At 35.5% G+C, this 13,429-nt stretch overlaps 1 protein-coding gene across 3 annotated transcripts in view; it reads right to left on the bottom strand.

Moving 5' to 3' along the window:
* Positions 1–351: 351 nt before the first annotated feature.
* Positions 352–13,429, bottom strand: part of GUCY1A1 (guanylate cyclase 1 soluble subunit alpha 1) — a 36,660-nt gene continuing 23,582 nt past the window's right edge. For all 3 annotated transcript variants that reach the window (XM_075751758.1, XM_075751761.1, XM_075751759.1), the window contains exons 3-9: positions 12,213–12,274; positions 10,490–10,548; positions 8,715–9,424; positions 6,675–7,160; positions 6,012–6,155; positions 3,684–3,838; positions 352–1,352 (exon numbers count right to left, since the gene is read on the bottom strand). In XM_075751758.1, coding sequence (XP_075607873.1) covers positions 1,151–1,352; positions 3,684–3,838; positions 6,012–6,155; positions 6,675–7,160; positions 8,715–9,424; positions 10,490–10,548; positions 12,213–12,274 — 1,818 coding nt within the window. In that variant the 3' untranslated portion in view covers positions 352–1,150. The remainder of the gene's footprint in view (positions 1,353–3,683; positions 3,839–6,011; positions 6,156–6,674; positions 7,161–8,714; positions 9,425–10,489; positions 10,549–12,212; positions 12,275–13,429) is intronic.

Below are 13,429 nucleotides of genomic sequence, written 5' to 3'. Positions count from 1 at the left end.
AATCCTAAACTCAGGATTCTAACTATTCTGCCACTTCTAGAGGCAGAGTCTTGAGAGTTCTCCATTCATGTTCCACCATCCACAGTAGAAAAGCTTGTACTGTAGTAATACGAATATTTCATGTACGTGTTCATAGGTTTTAAAGCATTTCTGTTCACCTGGCAACAAGCAAGTATAACATAGGCATTTCAATAACATGTCATATCCACGCTGCTGTCCTTGAATAAGGATCACAGCTTTAAACTGATGTGCTTCTGTTCCGTTTTATACAGTCTGATTGGAATTTCCTTTCTAAGCAAACACTCCAAAGCATGTTTTATTACACTTCTTTTAAAACATTTCAAATTTAAATGACATCAAAAAGAAAACATTTATTGCTCTAATACATAATAGCAAGTGGATATTATTATTTTTTGTAAAGTATTTTAAAAACCCAAGAATTAAAATAGTTTATTACAGAGACTTTAGTATGTGATTATACAATGTTTTAATCTATATTCATTTTATACACAAAATAAAGTTCATGAAACAATAAGCAGCAAATTCTGCTATGTATATGTGTATTAGCTACAATCAGCAGCCTGATCCAGAAGACGCTGAGCACCCTCAACACATTGACTTCAGTCAGTGTTAGAAGATGGTCAGCGGCTTCTAGGATGGGGCCCAAATGATGCACTGGAAGAAGTATGTAATAGCAATGACAATATTTTAATGGATATTTTCTTATGGAATCACTAAGAAAATGTATTTTTAATAGTCATTGGTAAGCACCAGCTCACAACACTGCATGTGGCTGCATCACTTGCACATTACATTTCCTGACACACTGCATGTACAATACATCTAGAATTCTCAGCACAGAGAGAACTGAGAGAGTTGTTACGTAGCACTTACAAATTACCACAGGGAAAGCGTAGTTTTTAGTAGCATTTTCAACAGTGAAGTTGCAATATAGTTTTAATGACTATGTTCCTTATGCAAAGGAAAAATGAAAAGTAGTCAGTGGCATACTTCCTGAAATTTTAATACTGGCTTTCAGATGTTAACAATCTGAAGTGCTTTCATGTTCCATACATTTTTAAAAATTTTCAATTTATACAAAAAATCAAAATATTTATAAATTTATTCTATACACTTGTGAATGTACAACTTAGTCTATTCCTGTTTCCTCACCCAAAAAATTGGCATTGCCATCTCCCAAATCTCTCTTTTGAAACCAAGTCTGTGAGTTTGTTCCTTGAATATAAGCATCCAGAAAATAGCAAATTCCAGGGATATCACTGGGAAAATTTGGTGGAAGTTCTTCTCTTGAGCGAGGTGTGAACACAAAACCTGGATATTCCTTTAACAACCTAGAACAAAGATGGATCATCTTGATTAAAAATTAACAAGTCACTAACGGTTACTACAAGTACAGGCATTCAAGAATTCTTCATGTGCGGCATGGCAGAATATAGCAGGGCAGAATCTAATTTAATATTTATTTATTTGTTATTTCCTGAAACTAATAAGAATTTGGTAACCTTGATAACCTAAATTTATATGTTCTTTGCTGAAAATATAAAAAAAAATAGTTTATTTGGTAACCTTGATAACCTATTAACTTGTGCACCAGTGCAAACAGGAGTATTGCCTCTCTTTTTTTGTCTTGTCAAATGTTTTTTTTGCAGGTAGGTGCTATGTTTGTTGTAAATATTTTCAAAAATTATTTAGTACTGGAAGCTAGCTCAGATTTGCACATGAAACTGTCACCATAATTAATGTTTCAACTAAGGAAATACTGAAAGCTTATTAACTAAACTATTCAGATCCTCTTACCAATCCTAATAATTTTGCTTTTTCACACTTGGGTCCACTGAACCCAGTGGTCTTCTATATCTGAAACACAGATTGCTAATCTGTAGGGATAAATACTGATGACTGGTATCTAAATTTCTAAACAATTACTGCAATATACAGCAGATGTGCAAGGTCCCAAAATGGTATCAATATATGTTTAGAATTGGTGTATGAATCAAAAAGAAAAAAAAAACTAAACAAAAGGGAGGGTAACACATCATTCACTCAGGGGGAAAAACCAAACATACTGCACCAATAATAACAATAGTTTACCTTTTAACCAAATGGTCTATTTTCTAGGCACTCAGAGAATTAATTCTCTTTTTTTTTCAACAGTACACTCATTTCAAATATTCTCTTGAGATGAATACACAGCCATGCAGAAACATACTTATGCCACAAGTTATAGGCAAGTCTTGGCTGGAGGAAGTGTCTAATGGTTTTCAGAAAAGACTGTAGCCAGTATCATTCAAAATGATTTTCCATATGGACATGGAAAAAAAATCCCTGTTGGCCAGCACTGTTCTTCTGACATAATATATAAGCACTGGCGATGCTATCTCTGTATTTGTTTAGAGTGCATGATGGAAAAGGTTACTTACTGTGTGTCCTAATACCTGTGCTACTTTTCTCTAAATTACCTATACAAGATAATCTAAAGCTTGGCACCCTGTAAGTCACATAGCACATGCTGCAGGGGATGTCAGGGTCCTGTGCCAAATTCCCTGTCTGACGTTGGCCACAGAACCTTGCCACAAGGCATTATCACATACACGGCAGTGGGTACAAGCTAAGTAGGAACAACTGACTGTCCAGGCTACATACAGTGAGGGCAGAAGAGCTTCCTTAAAAGGAAAAAAAACCCAAACAATTTATATCCATATTTCTGGTTATTTTACCCAGCCAGCAATATCACTTTCTACTAGTAGATCCACCCTCTACAGTTCATTCTTATAAAACTTTTGGCCACTCTGGAAGAAACAATAGTCTGTATCAGCTCAGCAGCATAAAATTCAGACCTGGAGTTCAGATGTAGACTGCTGTTACCATCAAAATCAAAAGAGTTTCCTATTATTCTGCCTGGCACCTATAAGACACTATTACTTGTCCATGAACATGTTGCAAGGTGATTTTTACGTACAATTAAACAGAAGACACTATTAGGTTCAGAGGACATAGGAATGATGCTGTATTTCCCATGGGAGAGCCTGCTAGCTGTCTGCATAATCACGTAGAACACTTTACTAAAAATGTCTGATCTGAGTGGATAAATAGTACAGCCTAAGTTCCATACTAAAAGGTTTAAACTGAGTTGGGATCAAGACCTCTATAAACTAAACACTGGCGTGGTTGATTCATTGCAATCTATTCACTGGTCTTCCCTAACCAAAAGAGAATGAAGATCTGTAGGGTGAAGTTTAATAATTCTTCAGTTAGGCTGTTATTTTCAAGGACACCTGCAGCCAGTTTGGCATCGAGTTCACACTGAAAGCCACATAACTCAAAGAGGAGCCAACTATATGAGAGAAGGAAAAAAAAAAAAAAAAAAGCCAAGAGGTATACAGCTGCAGGGTAAGAAGCAAAACTGGCCAAGACAGTCCTATTTATTTTAAATGTAACGACTGAAAAATAAATATCAGCTGTTCTGTTTCACCCTTTTTCTTGCTGCTGCTGGCTGCATTCTGACTAAAAATAACCCTGGTGCATTCATGAGCAGTCAGATAAAAAGAGAAGAACGAAAATAAACAGCAGTACTTCAGAGGGAAAAAAAAAACAACGGGAAGACAATGAACTATTACAGTAACTACTTCAGGTGGACATTTTACAGATATGAAGCACTGTACCTGTAAGTTGTTGGGCTGACATTTATTTTTCTAGGTATACTGCAAGATTCAAACTTATTGGCAAGGGTTACGTTATTTCCAAAAAGGCAGTAACGAGGCATTTTAACCCCAACGACTCCAGCAAAGACAGATCCAGAATGAAGGCCAATACGCATCTTTAAATAAAAGACAGAAAACAGCATAACTAAGTAAAATAAAATGGTTAAAGTAAAGTAAAATCATTAAATTCTTCCTCTATTACAAAAAAAATCGTGGGCTACTAATATAAATTGAGTTAGCACAGTCTCCTTAAAATGCCTGCATTCTGGTCATCACTGTTCACGGAGAGAAAACCAGCTGAAATTTGCCTTGCTTTGCATTTGTAGTAAGTAATCCTTCATCTGATATGACTCTGATAATGCTGGTCTCTGTGGCAGTAAATTGATCTAGAAACATCAGCAGGAGTTACTATGACACTTGGATACTTTCCTGGGAGGAATTACATGAGACAATGATGTTAGACTGGTGACAGTTAATGAATAGTACTTCCTTTGCTGTGAAGGTCAGAAGACAAGTCTTAAGGAAGAGCAAAGACAGGATCTAAATGCTGTGGTTCCAACTGAACTCTAGTTGAGATAGAGTGAACGAGGTCACACATAGAGTAAATCCCAATCCCAGAGGACAGAATTTTGACATTTAATCAAATTATACAGGAATTTAAACATTTTGAAACCTTTTCTTTGTAACTCATACTCAGATTTTTGAGTTTTGCTTAGCTGGTGCTGCTTTCTTTTTTTTTTCTTTTTTTCTTTTTTTTTTGGATGTGTTCTTAAGTGCATTACACATACGTAGACGTGTTTTCTTCAGAAGAGCACTCTGACACGTGATGGCATGATGTTGGAAAGCTTGAGTATCTACTATGTGTGCTACTCTTTACATATCAAGACAATATATCATTATGAAGAAGTCACAATTTCTAATTTTGAGTGGAAAAGCAGAAAAGCCTGCAACAAAAGTAAAATCCACACACCCAGCAAAGATGGCTGAAATCTGTACCTCGATATACAAGTCTGATTTAAAGTAAGCAGTTTGCAGTCATGCCTTTTTCTTTCACAATTCATATATAAAATGACAGTAGACTGTGTGACATATTTGTTGCTTTGCAAAACAGCCAATGCTTTCACGAAGCATTTCATTAAAATAGATGCATGCTTTCATTAAAAATAGAAATATTCAGTTTTCTTCTAAGAATCTCCTAGTAGGTACTTACACAATATTTTTTTTTTCTATTTTAAAATTATTTTTAAAGTGTAATAGCATTCCTCATTCAAAATTATAGAGGTAACATTTACATGGAAATTATAAACATGTTATAATACTGTCAAGGTGTTTCCAGATTTTTAAGCATAATTTAATTTGATACTGTGAAATACAAAAAGAATGACATTTATTTATGATACTGCTGTTCTCTGTATAAATGTGGAGCATGCAATCCTCTTAATAACCATTTTCTTTGTCTTGGAATACGAATATTCCTTAATCTAAAATCAAAGAAGCCTGAAGTTTTCTAAAGGAACAAATGAACAAATAAATATTTAAAATGAGCAAATGAAAGACATAATGAACTGAGACACTTGTATTAAAAATAATAGGACCCCATTCCAGGACATTCGAACTTAGTAGAAAGTCCACATCATTTGTCATGCACCCAGGTCTTTCTCTTTTTTTCATCAGTGAGAGGTGAACCTACATGAAAAGTTCAGTACATACATAAGTCCTCATTGAAAGGAAGCCATAAATATAATGACCTCTGAATCTAACAGTTGCTCTGACAGCATTAACACCATTATCTTATGGCTGTGGTTCAGTAGCTGACTAAAGCACAGCAATAGAATCCTTTAAAGAGATGTGTGGATTACTGCAATCAGAGCATGTCTTTGATGATTCATATCTATACCTATTGCCTCAAAATACTTAGATGTTCTCATTGGATCTAATTTTGAGAGGGGATTAGTCTCCTCATTAGAAAACAGAAACAGAATATTCCATGCCACTAACAAATTTATTGCTACTGAGACAAAAACTGCAGCATGTCAGTGTGCACCTATTGATTTCACTGCATTTAAGTCTTTTGGGTTGATTTTCAGATCTCTGTTTCATCATTACCTCTCCACAAAACTCTCATTCATAGAAGTAAAGAGGTTAGCCTCTCCAGCCATACACACTTGATTCCCCAACTTATCTGTGCTAAGGCAATGATGTGAAATTTCCTTGAGACAAAAACCCCAAAGGCAATTAGACAAACAAAAATGCCCACTTTAACCATACGAATACAATAAAATATATGACCTTGATAGGCTCTCCATGGGGAGACACCACCTCATCTGACAGCTCCATCATCTTCAGGGCCATCAGTGCTATTTGAACAGCATGTGTTTCACTTTCTTTGTGTAAACCTCCAGCGACACAGTAGGCATCTCCAATAGTCTCAACCTAAAACAGGCATATTTGTTCCTTAGTGTTACACTGTTTGACATACAGAATAGTCTGTGGCTTCAGTAAGAATTCTACCTGCATATTGACTGAGTCTTATTTGTCCTGCTAAATTATTTAAGTCCTGGGCAGATCCTGTAGTACCATTCAAAAGGAAAAATTACACAACCTGTATTTATTGCTGGGCATGATGCTAAAAAACTTTTCCTTGCCTACCTGCTGTCAGGCACCCATAGCTACATTAAACACCTATTTACTCCAGATCACATCACTGGAATTGAAATTAATTTTTAAAATTAACTCTTAAGTTTTGATGGGTTTCTCTCTTGGCTGCATGAATGGCTGATTCTGTTGATTTTTTTGTTGTTGTTGTTTGCTTTGTGATTTATCTTAACATGTCTTTCTTATAATGAAGCTTTAGGTCAAAATAATTTTTGGACTTCTGTTAATCTCTGTCCTATTTAGTCTTCATTTCCTTTCCTGCCCCAGAACCCCACAGAAATGCAGTAAATTGTGTACCTTGTAGACATCTAGCTCTCCACACTGGTAATCAAAGCGAGTGTAAAGCTCATTAAGCATGGTGATAACCTGCATAGGTGAGCACTGGGAACAGATGGCAGTGAATCCAACAATGTCAGAGAAAAGCATTGTGACATTATTAAATTTCTTGGCTTGCACAACTTGTCCCTGCCACAGCTGCTGAGCAACTTCTCCAGGAAAAATTGAAAACAGAAGATCTACTGTCTTCTTCTTTTCTTCTTCAAGGGCTTGATGGGCCTGCTCAAGGGTTGCTTTTAGCTTTCCTAACCTCTTCTTCAGTCCATCCTGAGCTCTGGCCTGCTCTCCTATCAGAACAACATCTCTCAAGGCATTGTGAATTGGAATATCTGAGAGGTACAATCCACGTCCTGTGAAATCTTCCAGTCTATCCACACAAGGAGATCCCAAGAATAGGATGGCACTGGATTCAAAAATATAGATCATTTGGCCTTTAAGATCCATTACCTGAAACAGTTGAAGAAACAAGAATTCATGCAAAAAATGCAAGGCAATGATTTAGAAGCAAGAAGAATTAGATTAAATACATCTTGCTGAAACGTAGGAAAATCAGACTGGTCCATAGTCCTTACAATGTCATTTAATTGCTAAAGGGAAAACGTGGGGTGCTAAATCATAGAGCTATCAAATAAATTTATTTTGCTTGAGCCTTCTGGTGCAGAAGTTAGACCACAACTTAAGGATAAACCCCTAATTATGTAATTATGTTTGGGTGTCAGTATCAGTTTTAGTTTAGGAAGAAAAAAAAAAAAAAACCAAAAGAAGAATTTTGTGCATTTTCATCTATTGATAAAATGTTACTGACTATAGTGGCCTATTAATTTCTGCTAATAACTCCAGTGTTTGGTTCATGCACCAGTTTCTTTGTAAGATAAAGTGAGAAAATCTGCTTCAATTTTATCATAGGATGTTCAATACTCACTGCAATTTAAAATTAAAGGCGTAAATGCCAGAAATATCCCATTTTAATGTTCTAAAAAAACCAAAATATGTGTGGAAGTCTTTTTATGTCCCTTCCGCATTCAATTGTGTAATGTGCATGGTGCTGCAGAGCTCTGTTTAACATTGCTTTGAAAGACTATTGTTTGGAGAAAACCTGTTACTTGGTAATAGACATTTGCATATATAAGTACATGCAAAAGCAAAGCAGAGTCTACTACCCCTTGTAATCATTAAACTGTTGCTTAGTGCAGAAATGGATGTGAGATGAAGTATCTAATCTAAGCTACATCTGAGATGAAGTATCTCCCACTTCATTAATAACTGGGTGAAATCTTTTACTCCCTTTCTTAAGTTCTTGGAGTGTTGAGTCTGAACTGGTAATTTATCCTGGAGTGCCTCAGGTATATATAAGCTGAAATTCAGCTGGGGCCAGTGATGAATAAAAGCAGTCATTGAATATGCAATGCTTTTTACTGTCCCAGGTCATGTGCCACAGACCAAGCTTCAGCCAAGATAGTAAGTAATCCCATCACTTGAAACTAAGTGGGACCTTTGGCGACTGCATCTGATGAAGGCATCAGAATATCAAAGATATCAAAATACCAAAGATACCAAAGGCTAAATGAACACAGGAAATTTCTACTTCTTTCCCCAAATCTTTTCCCCAGCTGTGTTTCCAGATGATTGAGGGGCACTTTGGTAAAGCTTTCCCTGCCATTGTCTTTGTGTTGGAGATGCCCTTATTCTCAGCAGCATGGCATGTCATTGGCTTTATCTCAATGTACTGAGTTTATCTCAATATTTCAAATTATTTTTTTTTATAAAATCAAGTTAGCAGTCAAATTTTACTCATGTAAAAGTCCTAAAGCAGAATTTTGACTGAATATTAACTTTAGAATCTGAATTACATTAGAGTGCCCTTAATAAATCATTATTATTCAGTTGTATTAGATGTTGAGAGGTAGACAATGCAAAGTGCACCATGTTTTGTGGCTATTTTAACACTATCTGAAGAAACCAAATTCCTCACAGAAGTAATGGTTATAAAAAATCTCTTACCATGGATGATTTCATATCAGTATTATCCCATCTTCTGACTCGTACAGTAAACTGCATATTTAGCATTGTCATTATTCCACTGAAAGTGCAGCTTACTTTGGGGGTAAGAATTTCAAAATACTCTTCAAAATTGGGCTTAGCTTGAAATTCTCTCCTGGTCAAAAGTCTTCTTATCCCATTTCCAATTTGAAGAACTGACATATCCTTGTCAAACATAAAATGAAATGGGAAAGTCTTACAGAACATAGAGGCAGGAATCACAAGAGAAGACTGTGGTTTACATGGAGATAAGGAAGGTTTTGCACTTTTGACTTGTATAGAGTACAGCAAATAAGGCTGATTAGCAAACTCAGTGCAGTCATTATGGAAACAAGGAGGCATGAGCATCACTTCCACCTCGGTTTCATACAAAATATGAGCTGCTGCTTTAATAATACCAGATAGAATAAGACTCGTGATTTTCTTAGGAAAGAAATAATACACATTTAAGAAGTCCTGATCTTTCTCCAGGCATAATATGGAAGCATCTTCAAGTCTGTCCTTTTTTCCTGCTTCTTGGTTGTGGCCACTCTGCTTCAGCAGAGTAGTGAAACTGTTCAAGAAGTCCTTAAGAGTTCCCCCAATAACCCCTAATATGTGTTCATCCTCTTCATAGCATATTTTGAATAGCTCTTCACCAAGAGATTCCCGTAGAGTCTCCACAGGAACACCTGCATGGAACCACATTTTAGTCAGAACTGCACTCATCACGCTGAATCTCAGGCTTTTTTTTCATCCTAGACCAAATCAAATTAGCAATATCCTTCCCTGATCCAGCACTGACACCTGAGGGCCTTCTCATTTAGGAGTCCTGCTGTAACCAGAGACGTACTCATGTGCCTGGAAAACAGGGAGACAATAGCTTGTAGTTTGGAAAGATCCAAGACTCAGTGTTCTTTGTAGAGATGTAGACAGAATGATTGCCCATTTTGGCACAGGATTTAACCCAATCCCCTTACTCAATATAAAGAAATAAAATAAGAATTTAAAAACTTAAAATAAGAATACAAAGTAAGAATAAGATAGGATCTGTGCACACATGCAGATACAAGTACTATGCCTGATCCAATAAATTAAATGAGCCTAGGAATATTCCAGAGCACTGAGGCCAATTGGCACAGAACAGCTCACATCTTTGCTAGTAAATTTGTTTTAACAGGGTAGCTGCATGCAGACTGACTGTTGGGAATGTTCCAACTCCCCAACAGTTACTGGGAATCATTTGGAAAAGTGTTATTTGTCACAGGCCAACTGTGTGCCAGGACCAGTTTAACAGTTTAAGTGTACAGAAGACCATGTTTCAGTTCCTGGAAATGTTAATGTATTATTAAAGATGTAGCCAGAGAGGTCCATATTGCAAATTACAACAGTTCTCTTCCATCAGACTACAGTCCTTCAGAAGATGAAAAGGATCAAACAGTCTTTCATGAGTATAAAACTGTAACTTATTACTGAATGTACATTGCAACTGCCTTTAGATGTTGGTTCTTAGGGGTGGATGATCCTATGGCAGCTCAGACTTGAGAAACTAGTCTCTAGCTCAGATTTTGACACTCTGAACTGTTAGTGGCAGAGATCACAGTTTAGCCTCTCTGTTGTCAGCATCACTGCAGCCCTTACATGGAGGAAGTTATTTCTTAGTAACAAGACTAATTTATATATAGATATATTATTTTATATATATAACATATATAATTATATATTTATATATCTATTATTAAACAGGCTTACATTACCTCCTGCATTAGCATGATCACTGATTATTTTTTCAAAATCTTCTCTATCACCAGTTTTTCTGTAAAGATAATAAAAATATAAATAAAACCCCTGAAAAATCAAGATAAGCATGGTAAAAATAGTAAGTAACAGAAGTTACCTACCCTGTCTTTAATGCGTATAAACTAAGTTTTGCTGATGAAATAGGCAGGTTTTCATTAATTCAAAATGGGGTCTTGGCAGGATCTTAGATTATGCTGTGCATTTGTGATAAATTAAAGTTTTAGTGGTCTGAGGTCCGATTATGGATTGAGGCCAAATAGACTGTCATTGGCTATAGACTGTCATTGATTAAAAACTCCTAGGCTGCAACAATCTCAGTTTTTGTTTGGTTCAGGTTTTTTGCTTGAAGCCATAACTATATTTCATATAATATAACTGGAATTTATATTCAAGCGTTTATTGGAATTACATTGCATTATATTCAAAGGAGGTGAGAAGGTATTTCTGTTTTGAGAGGAAATATGAATAACAACTATGAACTTCAAAATTACTTGTTCATTGGTAGTAATCCAGATTCTGTGACAGAAAATGGCAGCCCTCTGAGTTCTCTAAGGTCAATAAATGGCAACCTGAATGTCAAACCCAAAATGATGAGAAGGACAGGTAGCCCAGATTAACCTCCATATAAGCAATACATACTTTGATACATACTTTCTGAATTTCTTCACTTGAAATATCTTCTTCACTTGAAATATCTTAGATATATTCATATGCAAAAGAAATACAAACATGTAGATCTGGTTTACATTTTCATTATTGCATTATTCAGAATAGAATAATAATTTTTTGTTTCAAACTAATATGCCAGGAAGCAACACATAACTAAAGATAGGGAAAATATTAATATCAATAAGCCAGTCAGCAATTACAATGCATGTCTGACTAGCTATCTTTGGTTCAGCCAATGCATGTTAAGTGCTTTGAAAATATCAAGTATAATTTAAAAGATACATTGCAATTATTTATTCTTATTGTGGTGAGCGACAGTGTAGTTTCTAGCTTCATTATTTCTCTCCACTTTTGAAAGGAAATTTAAACTGAGGGGCTTATTTTTTCAGATGCATTCAATAAATTGAATCTTCAATGTATAATGAGACACTAAGAAATTCTCACTTCCTACAAGGCTCAAATGATTAATATTGGATTAGTACTAAGGAGTGCTGAAAAGCAAGCTGAGATCCTCAGAAACAGAAACCAGAAGCCAAGTGAGGCCAGTGAAAACATGTATGTCAGTATCTGGAGCATATGATTGTTCACTGTATCAGAAGACTTTTTTTTTTTTTTTTTTTGTATGATACTAATTGTTTGCATTTAAAATTATTTTCCTGGGATCTTAGAAACACTGGGCTAGATCCATATGCAATCATATATACCTTTCCATCTATGCCTGAGTAGTCTCCAAGTTCCTCCAAAACACTTGCTCATTTTAAACATAGTTCTTGCCTGCACAAAATCACCCATTAAGTCAACTTTGTGAGTGATTTAAATATTTGTAAATATTTTAAGATTAACTAAATCATTATTAACTTACATTACATGAAATGTTACAAACCAATTTGACAAGATAATTGAAAACAGATTCCAGAAGTCCTGATTCCCAGTCACCACCCCAGTCCTCATGAACTGTCTGCAAAACATTTTTGCAGTGAAGTTAGTTGCAAACCCAGCACACATACATACCTGGTTTCTTTTATTCTGTGTTTTGCAAGTGTTCTCTGAAGTGCAAGATTTAGTCTTTCAAACTAGGGAAGAAAAAAGGTATATTGATTAAAACATCGCTGCTGAAAATTGAATCATAAGAGTAACATTTTTATACAGAGAAGAATTGTTTGCTGTCCTTGAGACTAACATCTTTTTTCAAGATGATATAGTTGTTAGAAACAGCATGTCATTTCTGTGTTCGGGGTTTAGTTTATGTTGATGTCTTCAACTCCAGTACCACTCATGTGCGCCAGTGGTCGTGCATTTTAAATATAGTGATGTGCTTTACCTCCAATATGTCAGATGGCAATAAAGGCAGTGTTGCTAAGAAATAAGTATAACTAACTCAACTTTCTATAATTACACATGCCGTCCCCCCAAAAAAACCAGCCGAATATGGATGCAAAATGTAGAAAGAAATATTTTCAGTTTAAAGTATATTCTCCTAACAGAAAAAGTCAGTTAAATGCTGCATGATGCCCAGAGCAAAACAGTAAAAAGTGGCTCTTCTACCTAATAACTTTATTTGGAATATTAAGAGTTAAATTTTTTTCAGGGCAATTTTTGGAAGTGTCAAGATTGAAATTGCAAAAGGTAACACAGTTTCAAATGTAGCTATAAAAGATCAATACAGCATTCTGTGCTTCAGATTACCTCCTTTTCTGTTTTCAAGACTATAGCATTTCAAGACAATGTTAGAACCATTTATTTTATATTTGTAGAAAAACAAGAATTTTGGCTATGTATGCTGCAAATCCAAATGTCCTCCAGATGAAAATCTAGTCACTGTAGATAACCTTTGTAAAATGATTCCGTAATAAAAGATTCCTTAGAGTATCATGAAGATTTACCTTAATTTACCTCAATCCCACAGTTCCATATCCCTTCTGTAGTTCCTAATTGGAACAGATACGACACTTTGCAAACATGCATATTTCAAATTGTTGGGGCCAGTAAAGCTGTCTTATGTATGTAGTCTCTAATCATTCAAAATCCAAACTACCCATAAAGACAAGGTCATAGAATAGTACTATACTGCCATGATAGATTTTGGCTGTGAGGCTTGCTTTGGTCTGGCTTTTCTTTGGTCCTCATTCCCTGAAGAAACTAGTGTTTTCTACTGCATCGTTTACTTTTTATGTTTTCAAAAGGAAAGTTTGCACATCTGAAGAAAATATCATGTGAAAGAAGGGCAA

This window comes from Balearica regulorum, chromosome 4, assembly GCF_011004875.1.
Source record: "Balearica regulorum gibbericeps isolate bBalReg1 chromosome 4, bBalReg1.pri, whole genome shotgun sequence".
NCBI lineage: Eukaryota > Metazoa > Chordata > Aves > Gruiformes > Gruidae > Balearica > Balearica regulorum.
This window is presented reverse-complemented; position numbering and strand designations above follow the sequence as displayed.